Source organism: Epinephelus moara, chromosome 23, assembly GCF_006386435.1.
Source record: "Epinephelus moara isolate mb chromosome 23, YSFRI_EMoa_1.0, whole genome shotgun sequence".
Classification (NCBI taxonomy): domain Eukaryota; kingdom Metazoa; phylum Chordata; class Actinopteri; order Perciformes; family Serranidae; genus Epinephelus; species Epinephelus moara.
The window spans coordinates 18,076,075-18,093,866 of NC_065528.1; the positions used below are offsets into that span (position 1 = coordinate 18,076,075).

Sequence of the window (17,792 nt, forward strand, 5' to 3'; positions counted from 1 at the left end):
CGATGCAATTTAACCCCGCAAGATCCCCTGTCTTTGCAAAAGCTTGCAGTGTGTGACTAAAAGTTCACTTTGTCTTTAGACGTGAGAGGGTGCCAGACTTTTTGAAAAGTATTTTCAAAGTCTTTTCAAAGTGTTCTCGTGTACGACAGGCATAAATATTACCAGACTGATTTTAGAGAAAAGATAATCAAATGTAGGTGTAATTGCAGCCAACTCTTCACATGTTGCTCAAGGACACCCTGGGAGATCAAGAGATCAAACTCTTGACCTTCAGTTACAGGGCTATTTCTACTCTCCAGCCCTCTCTGCTGTCCCAATTCTTATCTACTCTGTCAGAGACAGGCAAATGTCAGCAAAAAAGGCATCAATCCTCGCTCACACAGGTCCTCAGTGAAGACATGGTAATCCCCACGGTTGTGGGTGTTCAGGTTCAGCTGCTCCGCCGCTGCCGGAGCTCAACCGTGACAAAGCCGCCAGATTGGAGGACAGTTATCTGGACTCGGGACGCCAGAGACGGACGGGAGGTCAAACTAAATTGGCTCACCAGAGAGGGGAGTCGACCCTTCAGGCAATCTCGCGCTCCTCCCTTCAATGAATTGGAAGTCCCACCGGCCGCCCGCTCAGCTCGGAGAAGGCTGGCCACGTCTCACAAATGGGGTGGATAGGAAAACGAGGTGATCCTCCGATGTCCTTGGAGTTTCGAATGACAAAGAATTCAAAGGCAGGAGAGATATCGGTCTTAGGCTGTAGGACTCGAGCTCAGTCTCAAGACCACAACTCTGACCTCTTGGACTGTCAATAAAAGGTTCATTCTTCTGATGTGTGGTTCACTTTTATCCGAGCACCCCAAATGGCTTGCAGACAAAACCTCTCCACTGAACCTTCGGACTCTGTCATCTTGAATGTAACTGTATCGACTCAGTCTACAATATATTCAAACTCAGTGTGTGACCTAGCTGATTCTTATGACAAAGGCTACAGATCTGTATCAGATCCATGCTCATCAATGTTGAAACCTTTTCCTCAAAGTTGCGCTGAATGATATTTTTGGATTAATAACAGGTGGAAAATTTAATATGTCATGGAAAAGGTGTCCCCCGACTCTCTAGTTTCCTTTCAACTCGGAATGATTTAGCATCTTTAAGCTCACTGTTTTGGTTTTACAACCCACTATTACTGTTTTGGTTCAGTCTCACTGTCTCAACAACCTCATTTCCAAATTGCAGTAGGCAGCAGTTTTTGATAAACTATAAACCCACTGTATGCTAACTTCACAGCACCAAACAGCAGACGGAGAATGTTAGCATGTAGCTGGTGACATAAGTCAAGCATGTAGCAACTAAAGAGACAGTTGTTTTGCTCAGGAGTCCGTAAAGACCAAAACAAACCTATGGGAAGTGAGAATATTGGACTTTTGTTTGCTAAGAGGCCAGAAACATGACTCCATGTTAATTCTGATGTTGCTAACAACTGGCAAAGTTTGTCACATCAACTTAATGCAAGTAGCCTCTATCTAGCACAGTCCTGCCGCATTTCCCTCCCACTCTTCACAGCTCTTTCCCAATTTATCTCCACTAACATCTTTGCCAACGTTAGCACCAGACCCCCAGGAAATCTGCTCAGGCTTGCAGCAATTTTTTCCCAGTGGACATTTGTGGTATTGCAGCACGGCCCAAAAACCATTTGACAGGACACCTTGAACTTCAAACAATGTCAGTTATGAATCTTTTGATTTCAAATTTTTTGAACAATGGTGGTTTTATATTTGTAAAACTTTCCTGGAGCCAAGAAAAGTAACGCGACATCATCATGATATAAAGTCTATGAGCCAAGCAGGAACTCGTGGGTGGGGCCAGTGGGAGAAACATTACTGCCCATATTCAGTGGGCCACATACCACAGAAGTAAACCCAGATGCTAGCAAACCTTTTTGCCATACGTGCCAGACGAGCAACTCCACTAGAATGAATAGGCACCATCTTGCCATCCAGTATCTAGTTATGATTAATATCTATGGTTAGCACTGTGAACTTCAGTTTAACACACCCTTCTGCTAGCATTTCGGATGAAATTAGCTAGTTACATTACCCACACCATTTTCCCTCGGATTGGTTAGTACTCGTTGCCTTTGCTGATTGGATAGTTGAGGTTCAGGTAAGAGGAGTAAGATGTGGCTGGGAGGTGTGCTCATGTGTTCCAAGCAGTAGGAAATTCTCCGTTGCATAGGTCAGCATGTCACAGGAGTCACTACTTACTGGCTGCAGGTATTCTCTGGCCATAATGCACCACTTAGAGTTAAACTATTTACAACTTTTAGTCTGGCTGAATTAAATGGCTACGGCTTTCCATCGACACTGCATGGCAGCTCGTTACAGGCTGCACTTTGCTGCTGATTGGTGTGTTTTCAGCGTTAGGGTAAGAATGTCACTGTCAGTGTCTTCATTGGTTGGATTGGTTACAATTAGGCAATAGGAGTGGGACTGGTTAGGGTTTGGGTACGAATTTCAGGGTAAGATAATTAGACTGGCTGGCCTGCAGCACTTCTGGGGGAGGATTGTGAGGAGGAGGAGGATTTAGAGGGCAATGAAGTACGCTGTGTCCGCCACTGGACCCTACATAATGTTTACATTTATTGTGCTGCCGCCAAGTGGCAGGTTCAAGCAATCCAAATCCATCACTTCATCATGGGGAAATTATTGTTTGCTTATCTTTTAGGATACCTGGAAGACAAAGTTTTCATCTTGTACTGTGTGTTTCAGCGCTAACTGCTAATCACTGGTGATAGTTTTCTCCCAGACTGAGAGAAACCAGTGTCTCAAGGTTCATCAGCCACAAATTCATTCCTAAACACGTTCATACTCGATTTATAATACCCAGACGTATTAATTCTGTGTTTTGCTCTGCTCTTTTCTCTCTCAAGTTTCATTCTGCTCAGGTTGGTTTTATATTCTGTTGTGTCCTGTAATTTCACAATGTTTGCTGTCATCTTGTTTCCCCATCTTTGTTTGGTTCTGTCTCTTCTGTTTCATTTTATTTCTTCCACTTTTCTTTGTTCCATTTGTGTCCATACTGTCTTGACATACACCTCAGCTTTAAATTCAGTCTGCAGAGTTTCACTAAATTACCTTCAACACGACACACAATACTTGTCAAGGTTAGCAGAGCTGGCTGTTAGGATTTATTAATGAGCCCGTGCCCTTAGGGAGAGTTAATAAAAAGAAAAACAGCCCTGCTCTTACCCCAGGACATTGTCCAGCGGTTGTTATGTTAATCACTTAGGCCTAATTAATATCATGCATATCATTAGCGAAATGAAGACTCAAATGCCAGCATGCGTTAATTACTGTTGTAGAAGTCATCTACATTTCTGCAGTGAATGGTAACCGTCTGCCACTGCTCATTTACCTGAACTCCTCTCATCTGTGCCGGAAAATGAGAAAATGACGTGTTGTAAAGTTTTCAGGAATAATAGTTTCAGAGATTTGATGTGTTTTTTGCTGTTTGACTGTCCAGCTAAACCTGTACTTAATCCTAACACAGGATGTTGAGCAACATCAAGATGATCTATTGTGTGTCTGTGTGTGTTTGTCAGGGGGATTTCCTGATATAATCTCCAGTCCTTTCATTCCTAATAAACAGAATTCAGTGTGCCACAAATCCCTCGACTTACTGTTGGTATTGAGACATCGTGGGAAAAAGACAACTCACCACCTCCTTCCTTTTCTATTTGACTTTAAATTACTGAAAACATGAGGACCACTAATTGCTACATAACCTTTTGTGTGTGAAGGATCGTGAGACATAACACGTAGATTTTCTCTCCGTACTCTGCCATGGTAAAATGTCATGATCAGCTCATCATCACAGTTATGAGCATAGAAAGTAATCTCCATGAACCACCTGTTTGTTAAGGGGAATAAGTGTTGGTCATACTTCTTTAGTCGTCGTTAGTTTTCATTTCTAAATAGTACTACATAGTAGATGTTGCTGAAATAGGCAAGGCAAAAAATAGTTCCCCTCCTTCTCTGAATTATTGAGTTAATGATTTCATTAATTCAGAGAAACATAGCAGATTTCTTTTTTTCTAAATGCATTATGTTTCCCTAACTTCCTCACCATTACACCATTAAAACGAAGCTATCTGAGTGGCCCAGACAGTATCATCGCTTCTGTCAGGCTGTATGAGCAGATGTGAGTATTTATATTAATTTAGCATTATGAGTTAAATATGGTGAATAGTGCATATTGCCTATTCTTGGACTCAAAATGTGAGTGTCACGACTCCAGCCAGCCCCTAGTTATGTTCATATTTACTTTGCTGTTCCTCATGCCCTACCACTATGACCTTGTCCACATATAGACAGGTGTATTTGAAAACGTAGCCTTTTCCATGTTTTTGGGCCTTTTGTCCATACGCAGAGTGCCTTTAAATCCCTGACACACCAAGCCGATGGTCAGCCATCGGTTAAAGTTAGGCTGTTGGTAAACGTCTGCCACCCTCGACTTACCTTGTTGCCTCGTCGGCTTTTATTTTTGCTGATTCAACATGTTGAAAAAGGTTAGTTTCCAGTGACCTAAAGGCCTAGACATGACAAATCGACTTCAGAAAACTAGCAGCGATGAAGGCCCCCTCGTGCATCACCTGATGTTGCTGTGTTTCAGCCAAAAAAGTTGCACATGAACACACTGCAGAGACTACAACTGATGGCCAACCAGCATGTATGTTTTGTACCTGTGTGTGAGAAAATGATTCAACGTGTTAAATCAGCTAAATTTTATTAATTGGACAGAATTGGCATTGGCTCAGTGAAGCCCACTGGTGAATGAAATCACTCTGATTGGCAGTCCAGCTCAGCGCACGAGAAGAGACACGGAAGTGAGGAAAGTAAACAAAGAGCTAAAATCAAGACAGAGTGAGAGCAAAACTAACTTTTTACATAACATGAGATTATTTTTCTTTAGCCATTGAGCTCTTTAGCAGAAACCCTTTGTGGTGGTATGTGTTATTGTTCACTGGTGCATGGTAAGTATACTCTATTCTTTCAACAGTAGATTGTATTGGTAATGTGCTAACTGGCTAACTAACGTCAAGACAGTCTTCCAGTTTCCCTTTTTAATTGAGCACAGAATGTACATGCTTGTTTGCCATTGACTGTAGTCTCTACAGTGTGTTCATGTGCAACTTTTTTGGCCGAAACACAGCAACATCACGCAACACAGCAGGAGGCCTTCGTCGCCACAAGCTCACTGAAGTCGGTGAGGCATGTCTTGGCTGTAAGGTCACTGAAAACAGACTTTTTGTAAAACTTCATCGAGGGTGAAGATTCTCAGAAACTCTGTTTTCAGTGTTGACATATAGACAAGGAAACAGAGTTTTTGGCTTGTAACATCAGAGTGTGTGCCGTTATCTCCTTTTGTAAAGCATCACAAATGAGGCGACATGTTCTGCAATGGCGGATATGACCAAAGTAGTGCTGGTTCTAACCTTGCTAACAGGACGTTTTCATCTTGTGCTTCAGATGTCACTGCTACAGGTACCCTCCTGGTAATAGCTTTTTCAGGTTTTCTTCTTCTTTGTATGACTTTAGGGTCAGTGTTATACTGCTACCTGTTAGGTTGGCATGCTCTTGACAGCGCTTCAATTGATTAATTATTTTGGATGGAGATTTTTTTAAACAATGCTTTTGTGGATGGGAAAGGGCGGGGAAAAATCTTGTTTTCAAAAATACTTATGTCCATGTGGACTGGACCTAACTCTCCTGCACAGATCCCACCACTCCCTCCTGTTTTGCAGTAACCCCATTCCCGCCCTTTGACCAACTAAGCCTCCCCATCCACCTCCTTACCTGCATGCCATTCCCTCAGCACTTACTATGGTCCAGTTCCACTTACCTTCAGCGAGATTGTCCTGTGTGTTTTGTGTTTAGCTTTCCAGTGTTCCTGATTACCTGTTTTGACCTGTCTTCCTTTATACTGCGTGAAGCTGAACTTCTGTACCACTGATAACTCTCTCAGTTGTGCTTTTGTTTATCTCAAGGCATTACAATGAAACTTTGGACCTGTCAGAACTTCTCTGGACTTCATTTGTAATTTGCAGGGTGAATGAACTTTCCTCCTTAATGCACATAACATTCAAAAGCATTACACAGCATATCTGTCTAGAAATAGTGTCTCTGTTATTTAAGACAATCCACAGAGCAGGCTCTTAACAATTTTCATGGAAACTTTTCCTTTGTTAAAAAGTAGTTCTGAGGTTAACAGTGAGGTCTGTGGTTTTAGTGAGTGTGTGATTTGGGTCAACCAACCATTAATTCAGGTTATAGATGGCCTTGTTCTGAGATAGCCGTGCCAAAAGTTCTTTAAATGACACAAAATTGTAGAAATACAAAGATGATCTCTGCCAGCTTTAAACACCTCCTTAATTAATCCTCAACTTGCACACATAATTAATTGATTTACATGCCCACCCCCCCACCGCTGTCTCAAACAGTGCTTCCCTGCTGGGAAGTTAATTGTCAGGTTGGAAGGTTTGCCTCCAGAGGAATTGTGCTGTGAATTATAATGATTTCAACTTTTTCTTCCACTGTCAGTGTCCCCTGTTAACTGCCTAATGAATTGTAGCACATCCCAAAGTAACACATGCATTAAGTACAATAGATGCCATCTGTTGGCAGATGTGGATGCTCACTGGTCATCTGTGGAATTTAATTTAATAAGTAGGGTGAATTCAGGTGATGTGAGACATCAGGTAAAATAGGACAGATACGCATTGTAATGATTTCATTTGTGCAAAATCAACAGCCAGTCACCAAAACTGATCTTGAACTGTTGCTACAACACTTCTTCTGCCTCTAATCAATGATTTGGACTGGTCTGACATCATTAGAGTGGGCGTGGTCTGTCTCTACAGGAAGTCTGTGCAGTGCGAGCTATGGTAAGTTTAGTGGCATATGACATTCTGTTTCTTAATGATAAGGCTGTTAGTGGAATTTAAATTAGGCAACAACCTGTACTACTGGATCATAATGAAGTGGTTTAACCACTGGTTGAAACACTCACAAAAACATTTTATGCTTTATTTATGTTATAGAACTACAATATAATCAGCTGTTATCAGCATGCCTTTACGAAACCAGCACATTCTCATCTCAAGTTGTCACATATTGCCACCTTGTCAGTTGTTTTTGGTCTACATATTACATGCTAGGTATCCCTCTGCGTCTGCTGTTGACATTCCAGGACACGCAACCAACGCTGAGATATTAACAAATGCACATAGCTGGGTTTAGGCAACAAAAGCACATGGTTAGGTTTAGAAGAAACATTTTGGTTTGGCATTCAGTAAGCAAACACAAGGGTGCCTGGTGAAAGTCCGGGGTTTGTTGGACCCATCCACCACCTCTCCCACCCACTCTGTTTTCCAGCTCCTTGTATTACATCATTACTGGCAGCATTTTAGCCTGATGCTGTCCAGCTGCATTTCATAGCGCCTTGACTGGTGCAGTCGGGCCGACTGGCAGCGTATCATAACTACCCAAAAGTTACGTTCAGTCATGTTACATACTGACGCCAACTGGACGTGTATCATACTGTCACAAAAGGTGGCTTTTGGCATTAATTGTCTGATGCAAAATCACTGACAATGCGGTGGTATTCGACAACCTCCAAATGAGAGCGGGCTGACTGAACAAGCTGTCCCACATAACCTGAATATGCTGCCTGAGAGGGAGACGGGGTCATGGTATGTTTGAGGGTGTGTAGCCTCTAAAAAAAATGTATATTCCCACATCATTCCAACATAAACATGTTTAAAAGGCCTAAAATGATTTATAGAAACATCGTCATCGTAGCGTCTACCAAAAAGTGTCCCACTTTACCTGAATTCCCCCTGCAAGCAGGAAAATGGAGTTTGTTTTGGAGTACAACTTACCAACTTACTAGTGCATAAAAATCTGTCCATGCGTACAGTTTTGTACTTTGTGGTCACATCCAGGATGTTAAATACCGAGATTTGTCAAATAATTTTGTTTATGACAGACAGACGTGCTGCCGAGCCAGCCACAAGGACATAAAACAAACCTATATAAGACATAAAAGAGTCAAACAACTATATACTGACGGCAAACTGCCCTTCATGGCTCAGTAAGAATGAACTTCTTTTTATTGTTTAATGCATTTTAGAACAATGTAAATACTGCTGTCACTAGGTGTATGTAAAATTAGGCCTAAATATTGTTTACATCAAATTCTAGCAACTATAAAGGTCTTTGTTTAGCTTCAAACGGCGTCCTCGGTGACCGTTTTCTATAAAAAGTTAAGGTGATCTTATTCTGTATTCCTGTGCTGACATCCAGTGGCACAACAAAAATATTTTTATTCTGGTAACTCAACTGTTTCTCCCACCAGTATGTGCTGTGACATAACTGTACTATTCCTTTAAATAAAATAGTAATAATAGGCCTAATACTCAACCTACTAATACAACGGCTTATTATTGTGCTTATATGGCTGCTTCACTCTACAGCTGCTAATTCTGCTAGCACTTCTACTTTTATTACAGCTATTCTTTTTTTCCATTTCGTAATCTTCCTCTCCTCATCCTGGATATTTATCCTCTTATATAATCAGATATGATGTCAGCTGATAAAACAAGCTTCACAGCAGCCATCTTTAGATATGCACTCTTGTCCTCAATCAGCTGAATATGATTGTTCTCCTCAGGCTACGAGTAACCGGCGACTGGACTCAATATATTTTCTTTGTTCAAGTGTTTCCCCAGAGTGCTGGGACAGAAAAATGTCCATCTTGGCCAAAGGATGCTGCGTCGACCAGCTTTTCCCTAGGTCTGCTTCTCTCTCTCCGTCGTGTTCATTCCAAAGTCCTTGAGAGGGAAACGTGTGTCCAACATTTTTCCCCCTGAAGCTCATCACACATTTTCCAGGTGCATTGTGCAGAAACATAAATGGTGTTCTTCATAAAATAAGGACAGAAATGTGGATATCTGAGTACTTTAAAAAGTCACAGCTAAATAATTCAGCACTCCCTCATTATCAACTCCACCCCCGTGAAGAGCAGACACCTTAAAACTTCACAAAGGCAAGTGGGTGTCCTCGCACTTCATCGCCTCTCCGCGCTACAACTAACTCTGGCATTATTCTAATTAATGAGACGAGTTCATTAGTGCTCTCAGGGTTAATGTGTTGTCCTACAGCAGATTAGTGAAGGGATTTCAGTGTTGCTGGAGCATCCTAATTAGATCACAGTGGGTGCTGCCTGCTTAAATAGATGGAATAATGAAAGTCGTCACTCTTCGCAGCGGCAACTTCATTATTGCGCCCTATCTCGGCTCATAAAAGGCCCAACATTCACCTGGAACAGGACTCAATGAGAAGGATTCAATTATATGTATCAATAAAAGGAGAGCAGCACTTTCTTCTTTCTCAAGTTTGGATGTGCTGATGATGATTGGTGGGCAAAACTGCCATCTTAAGGACTGAGATGGTACTGCAGTCATGGCTGAGGAAAATATTACTGCTCCACACGTGGTCAAAAAGCTATTGCAGAGAAACACTTCTATATCTAAATCTCTTCACCTGAACATAAACTGAAATGTTTTGTAGTATTTTCTGCTTCTATAAAAAAGGCACATGCCGTTTCTTTGACAACAAACTCTGTATACTGCTGCTCTTAAAAACATTGTGTGCAACATCCATGGGAATTTACATAGCAGCAAACCACTATTTCCTATGTGAAGATATAATGAATTAATGGTGTCCTGAGCAGAGGATGAAGTCGCACTACCTCTGTGTGTGTTGTGATCTGAGCTTCTCTGTAGTTTGGTTTGTTAAACTGGTCCGGCTGAGCTTGCATGTGTTAGCGTGCATGGGCTAGCTCATCGTTGATACCACTGATATTGGGACAGCATCATCGCGGAACCTCCCCTGGCTCTGTCAGCACTGTTGCTGTTGTTTAGCGCTGTTTATGGAGCTAGCAACATTAGCTGCTAGCTACCGACTTAGCCACCTCCATGTTGAGAACCATGGCCAGACAACACATACAGTACGCTTAATTTTAAACACAAAATAAACCAACTGTATTCTTTCAGGTTAGCAGATAAAGTTAACAGCTAGCTGGTCAACACAGTGTAGCATGTAGCAGCTTAAGAGACAGATATTTCCCTCAGAGGATGGTGCAGACCAAAAACAGAGCTAAAAGAGTTTCATTTTATGGCCAGAGATAAGGCTCAAAATGAATGTTAATGTTGGTCTCAGTATTTGTTTGCTTATAAAGGTTAAACAGGTGCATATTTGAATAAGTTGATAATGTGTTTTCAGTTTGAAGCACGCAAACTCCTCTCAAAGCAAAATTTGGCCAGTCAAGGGGAGAGCAGCTGAACTGTTGAGAGGCTCATGGAGTAGTAGTTTGGGTGTTTTTCTGTTGAGAAAAGGGGTTTATCTTGTGTGCAGTTTTGGCTATCCACTTACAGTATATTTCCAGTGCATTGCCCTGCTGATTGGTGCAACAACACACTCCTGCAACGAGACACTTTAGCTTTTAACTGCTTTTACAATATTGCTGCTGGTGACCCTGAGTTTAATAAAAGCCTTTTATGGCGCTTCGACCCACACAGTTCACCTGTAGTTATAATGTTTAGTTGGGTGACACATATTGTTAAGCGAAGAGACAAACTGAACAGTCAAGGCCATACTTTTTATTGAGGCCACTGAGGTTACCTCCTCTATAGTTTATCAGCAATTTAGCAACCTTGGTGGATTACTGTTCCGTAAACAGACGTTACAGTGATGGTTATTTTACCAGCTCTGATTCCCGTATTTCACACTGAATATATTTCTGTGAGAGTTAAAGGGGCTCTATGCCAAATTCAGAGTGTATGAGTTGTCTGGAGACGGTTCTCAACATGGAGGCGGCTGAGCCTGTGGACAGCAGCTAATGGGGCTAACTGCATGAACAGTGCTAAAACAGCAACAGTGCTAACAGAGCAAACAGTGTTAACCAGGGGAGCCAGAGGGTGTGCGTTACGCTTCTACGATGATGCAATCCCGATACACACATGCGCTAACATGCATGCCTGGCTAGACCAGTTTACCACAACAAACTACAGAGAAGCTCAGATTACACCACCCACATACATAGGTAGAGAAACTTCATTCTCTCATCAGGACCAGGCCCCCAGGAAGTGTTTGACCATCAGAATTTGATCCATGGGTTCTGATTACATTTGGAAAGTCGAGAGAGGCTGCACGATTAAATAATCTTATCCCCATTCATGTTATGGGCTAAACTGGAAGTTAGCCGCTCGGCTGCTTATGTCTGTAGTGCGCTTGCTCTATGGGCCCCACAATGTGGAGGTCAAGTCAAGGGTGCGTTTCAAATCACATACTTAACTGTAGCTGCCCTCAAAAAATATGTACTGTTGCATGCAGTATGCACACAATTGGGACATACTACTTCTTCGTAACATTAAGCTCTGAACTTTGACCCTCTTGCTCATATATCTCATATATACCTTGGGTATCAGACAAAACACTTTACACCAAGTTCGCCAGAGACAGAGGTCAACCTGAAGAGTACAACATGCCGCCCTTTAACAATACCTTTTGCTACAATTCCTTATAGAAGGGCAGCAGTGGTGCCCAGGTGGGAGGTTCAAACCATTGGCGGGGGAGCCCTTCTGTGCGGAGTCTGCATGTTCTCCCCGTGTCAGCGTGGGTTTTCTCCGGGTACTCCAGCTTCCTCCCACAGTCCAAAGACATGCAGGTTAATTGGTGACTCTAAATTGCCCGTAGGTGTGAATGTGAGTGTGAATGGTTGTCTGTCTCTATGTGTCAGCCCTGTGATAGTCTGGCTCCAGCTCCCCCGCAACCCTCAAGAGGATAAGCGGTTAGGAAAATGGATGGATGGATGTCTCTGTTGTTGTTTTGTTGGTAATATTTATGATGATTTTGTCTATTTAAACAATTTATATTTCTATTATTAGTCACTTAAATGCGCTGTTATCTTTCATGGCGACTTCTGTGAGCTGTCAATCAACTGTCAAGCTCTCAGTCGATGTGACGTCCCCTGCACTGCGCGGAGGATCGTGCGTCAGAATAGCCAGAATAGCATGCTAGATTGCGATCTGCATGATATGACTGGATGTAGTGGGACATTCTGGTATTTTTGGTGTACTGCATTTAACATAGTATGTATTGGGACGTACTGAAGCTTTTTCTGGCATACGATATAATATGGTAGTATGGGTATTAGAATGCACAGCCAGCTTTTTGGCTTCGTGCACCATTGAGCAACTTTCATAGGACTGAACGAGGCCCTGCCGCCAACGCCATATCCACTTCTCTATATTCATCCTTGCTCAGATAAATGCTGTATTAATGCTCTGAATGTTGCATACAGAGCCTCTTAATGTGGGCTGGCTGTGAATATTTGGACTCATGACGTCAGTATTTCTTAAATCCTGGCTACAGTCCTGAACCCAGTAAGAGAGCATGAAATCTGAGTCAACTTACATATTCCCAGCCTTGTTCCGCACGTCTAATTGTATCAAATGTGTTTATAAGCTGTCATTTGATATGTGCACAATTCCAACAATAATTCTGTTGTTTCCAATGATTTCTTTATTTAGCCTGCTCGACTGTATGACAGTGCACAAATCCAAATATCATTCCCTTCTTTTGTTTCTCGTATTTGTCTCGCATTAATCCCTCTGCCTTGAAGCTGTTTTCATCATTTTTTCTGTTAAGCTTCTAAAATTAACCTAATCTTCTTTGCTTGTCATCCCACCCACTCGCCTTGTTGTGCGAGCCCACACTCATCTTGCGTTTCTGTGGCGTTTTCTAAGAGGAGTATGTTAAGATAAGTGGCATATTACACTCCCAACAGCACACACACACTGAGTGACTTTGTGATTATGATGCACAGGGTGTTGTCTTTGAGATAGGCGGACGTGAAGGAGGAGGAAGGGAGGGGGATTATGAGGCTAATTCCCTTATAACTTTTTCCCTCATTAATCTCTGCGGAGGGATACGAGATTCTTTAAATGCTAATGTTCAATAAAGATGTCAGCGGTGACATTTTACAGTTGCGGCGCAGATGTGGACAAAGTTGACTGTGTTGTTGTGGGAGAACTTTTCTCACTTTGCTCATACGACTCGCCTCACATGTTACTTTGAAGAATCCTCTCTCGGGATTATACATGAATGTGCAGCAGTGTGCGTACTTGTGCGTCTTTGGCGAGTCAAAAATTCAAACATTTCAAGCCAAGGTCGAACGTAACACCCCGCCTTGTCCTCACAAATAACTCTTGAATCAAACTTTAATTCAAACACAAGTCGATTCGGTTTAATTTAAGCACATTCAGCTCTATTTACAAGAAATGAGTGGAGGTCAATGTGGCAACAAATGAAGAGCAAACAGAAAAACATCCTCACTTGTCTTCAAAGGACTGTCACAGCAAAAATCCTGTATTTCCTTAAAAGCACCCATTGATCAAATAAAAACATTACATATAAATCACTGAGGCCTCTTCTAATAATTAACGTCCACAGCAAACTCGCTTCCGTCAATCCCTTTATACAGAATTAGTATAAAATATTTAAGGTAGAACATGAAATGTACTGCAGCTCCTTCCGTTTGCTTCCCTGTTTCAAGGACGAATCATTCTCTGAAAATCCCTTCTGAAGGGATTTGATTGTTTCTGACAGACTGTTGTTCTGTTGAGGCTTTTACGCTGACCGCCGGGCGCTCGTCAGCGTCTCCGCCGGTCGCAGCACCCTTGTGAGTTAGATGAGTATGTGACACTAAAGGTTGGCGTAATATCGATCTCTGTTCTGATAATCTCTGTAGGCAAAGCCAGCATCCTTCTTGCTGTGCGGGATCCGCCCGAACGGCGCGTGGTCGTTGAAACACGAGTCGAAGACCTCGTCCACTATCTTCTCCGCCTCCTCTCGGCTAATTTTCCTCACAGCTAGGATGGAGCGAAGGGCACGGCCTCTGACGCACTCCTGTTGGAGGGAAAATAGCTGTGTTAGTGTTAGATTATAGACACAAACCTCAACCTAGTGAAGGTAATATTTATCTCACTGCAGGTACCTGATGATGCTCCTTCAGGCCGAAGTTGAATCTGGAGACTTCATTGCTAAAGGAGCAGTCTTCACTGAGGTTAGCTGCCCGGATCTGAAATCATGACATAAAAAAGTCTTTAAATTTTGGTACACTTGATGTCAGACAGTGGTACTGCACATATTTTTGACTGATTCATTCATGCCAGCAAGAACACAATGCCAAAGCCTCAGACACACAGATGAAACTGAATCACACAGTAACCACAGTTTCCATTGCTCATAAATGCAGCAGCTCACCTCAGAACAAGCCAGATGTCTTAAGTTGTTGAACCAGTCCACGTGGGCCCGACAGTGATCGAAGGCATGGATGAGCTCATGTGTGACCACTCGGTTCATATGGGACTGCTGGTGGATGTTGTTCTGACATAAAACGATCTGGAAACACAGGTAAATGTCATTAATACAAAGCAGTCACATTCTTTTACACCATAAGACACTGCTTTGACTTTAATACTGCAAAGATCTCTTTCTTACTTGAGAAGAAGCTGCGTCGAAGCCACCGCTGACCGACCCGTCACAATCTTCACAGGAGAAATGACGGTCTTTAAACACTTTGCTGTGTTGAGGAGAGAAAGTGATCTTAATTTGTTTTCTTTGCTATAACAACAGTTTAAGTTTTTAACTATCCAAAGCCAGCTGTAATTTAGATGGCTGTTAAACTGCTGCAAGCGTGTCAGTGAAGTGAAGGGAGAAAAAGAGGTGATAATTCTCGCATAAAGGACAACATCAGAGAAACAGATTATTAACTAGGAATCTGAATTCTGGTGCATGTTTGTAGTAGGTGCTCTAAATACAGAAGAACTCAAAATTTAATTTGAGTGAGATTAATTTTGCAACATCCAAATAGCAATATCAAGGCTGTGCTTCTAAACAAATTAATCAAAGGTCCCATTGGATAAAAAGTCGGATTCCCATGTCTTTTTAATGTGTGACATGTAACATATGCATCGGCAGCACTTTATAAAGTATTACAATAACATAACATGGCGATAACAATCATTTACTGTCCCTGTTATATTGTGGCCGATCATTTTCTCTGGTCAGAGGTTAAGGAGCTCCGGGACCTCATTGTTTTCCATATTTGTGGACATTTTCGGCCACTGTTCTTCCTTGAGTTAGCTGCTAACTGCTATGAGCTACTTTTTAAATTCCCCTCTGTGGGTCGAACACGTGACACGTCATCAAAATGTCACACCCCTGCTGCCCATGATCCCATCTTGCTGGCTGCCCCTTTGATATAGACCTTGTTTCAGTGCTCTTACTACCTCCACTTAAAGACAAGACAACTCTGTCCCCCATTCTGCGATTGTACCTTTAATACAGAACAGTGAGGCAACATAACAGTGTGGAATTCTCGCCATGTAAAAAGGTCTACTGAGCTAACAAGTGGAAGACCTGGAAATGCTGACCAATCAGACAGAATTTGGCCCTTTTCGGAGGAAGTTTTAAAGAGACAGACACTCAAACGGAGCGTTTCAGACAGAGAGTGAATACAAGTATATTCAGGCAGACAGTATGAGAAAAATAATGTGTTTTCAGCACGTAAACATGTTCTAGTCGAAACCCAGAATTCAAGTATGAACCTAAAAGTGAGCATAATATGGGACCTTTAATGTCATTATATCTGCTTGTTACTATTACCATCATAATAATTATTTTTCTCAAAGAGTAGTGGCAGGCAATAACATGTAAAAAGTCCAATTTTTTTCCAGGGATTTAAATGTTACAGAGGAAGGTCAACACTAATAAAAACAGTTATATTCTATTTGAAACAGATACATACCATCCTGAGCTTTTCATGGCACTGAGGAGGAGTTTGGCATACGGACCTGAGAGGAGCACAGAGACATGGATGTTGCATTCACTGACACAAACCACTGCTAGCTAGATTAGCTAAAGCTACATGTTACTACTCTGATAGCGAGATTGATATTATAACATTACACTGGTATTTAACATCACAAACACATTTGATAGACATCTCTCTGTCAGATAAGATATCCTCTGATCACTGCTGAGCTGACATCCTTTGTAAAGGTCTGTAAAGGAGTAATTAGCCAGCTAACACACTCACTAGTTTCCATTGCGAACTGCAACATGACCTGACACTTGTGGTTGAAAGTGAACAGGCTCTGCGCGAGGGGACTCGTGTATTTCCCCTTGTTTCTCTTCGGGAATAAATCGTATCCATAGTCCTCCTCTTGTTTCGACTGATCCATGGTGTGAAATGTTGTCAGCGACTTGAAAATGTTAGCATAGGTTTCCCCGGTTAGCTGCCGCTAGCTAGCAGGCAAGAGAGGTCATCACTGTTTTGTAGATCACGTGGTCGCGAAAGGTCAAAGGTAATGAACGGGAATATTTACTTGTAATTTTGCTGCTATCGCTCGTATAGCCAAAAAACTGTCTATAAATATAATTCACATTAAAGTAATATAAAAGAAAAAAAATTCAGCGCAGTTTTGTGAGAGGCTACAACAGGTTATAGATTGTCTATTCAGAACGTGTAGGCAGGTCGTCAACTCCAAGCGCGATGTGTGGACCAAAACTAAAACCGAGTCATTAAACCTTAAAAGGGACAGTTCCCAGGGCAATAACTGAAGCTGTCTGTAAAACAGTTGGCAGCATCACAAGGAAAATGGGCCCAAGCACAAAGATATATATATATATATGTATATATATATATATATATATNTATATATATATGTATATATATATATATATATATATATATATATATACATATTTTTTATTTATTTTTTATTTTAATACTTTAGTTTTTATTTCAGTTTAAAAATATATACAATCAATTTCACAAATTTGCCCAGTTTTTTTATATATTATTTTCTCCACTCCATTATTTTACAATATTAAAAAAAAAAGAGGTTATAGGGGGTCAGGAAAGGGAAGTGTGTGTTAATGCGTGTAGTGGTATTTGATGTGGATATTTTTTAATACCTTGTTTTGTTTTGTTTTGTTTTGTGGGGCGGGGTCATATGGAAGACAAAAAATGACATAGGTATCAATAAAAAAAATAAGATGCATACAGAAATCATCAAACAGAAATAAATAAAATAAATATTGAATACATGCTGAAATAAAGACAGAAATACTAAATAACTGCATAAATAAAAGAATAAATCCCCATTAACATACAGATAAAATATTACAGAAATAAATAAATGCAGTTATACAAAAATGTAGGAATATATGGAAGATATTTACTTATGTGTGTTGTGTTCATCATTAACTTTAATTCATTTATTTATGAATGTATCTATTTATTTCTATAATTAACATTTATTTATTCATTTTATGTATTTCTGTAGTTATTTCTTTCTTTCTTTATTCATTTATTTATTTATTCATATTCCTGTTTTTTTTTTTTTAGTATTTACTTATTTCTATTTTTTTCTGTATTTATTTCTAAAAAAATTAACTTCAGTATTTGATTATTTATTTATTTTTATTTCGGTATTTATTATACAATTTGTTTTTTTTTAATTTCAGTATTTATTCATTATTTATTTATTCTTATTTATGTATTTACGTATACATTATTTAAAATTTCAATATGTATTTATTTATTTTTATGTCTGTATTTATTTATACAACTTGGGTTTTTTTTCAGTTTTTATTCATTATTTATTTATTT

At 40.7% G+C, this 17,792-nt stretch overlaps 1 protein-coding gene across 1 annotated transcript; it reads right to left on the reverse strand.

Annotated features, from left to right (window-relative positions):
• Positions 1–13,331: 13,331 nt before the first annotated feature.
• Positions 13,332–16,634, reverse strand: atp23 (ATP23 metallopeptidase and ATP synthase assembly factor homolog). Its single transcript, XM_050036236.1, has 6 exons — positions 16,215–16,634; positions 15,924–15,969; positions 14,615–14,696; positions 14,378–14,515; positions 14,109–14,192; positions 13,332–14,020 (listed from the first exon to the last, which is right to left on the reverse strand). Exons 1-6 carry the CDS (start codon positions 16,357–16,359, stop codon positions 13,817–13,819), a joined length of 699 nt encoding a protein of 232 aa, XP_049892193.1. The 5' UTR covers positions 16,360–16,634; the 3' UTR covers positions 13,332–13,816.
• Between the last annotated feature and the right edge of the window lie 1,158 nt (positions 16,635–17,792).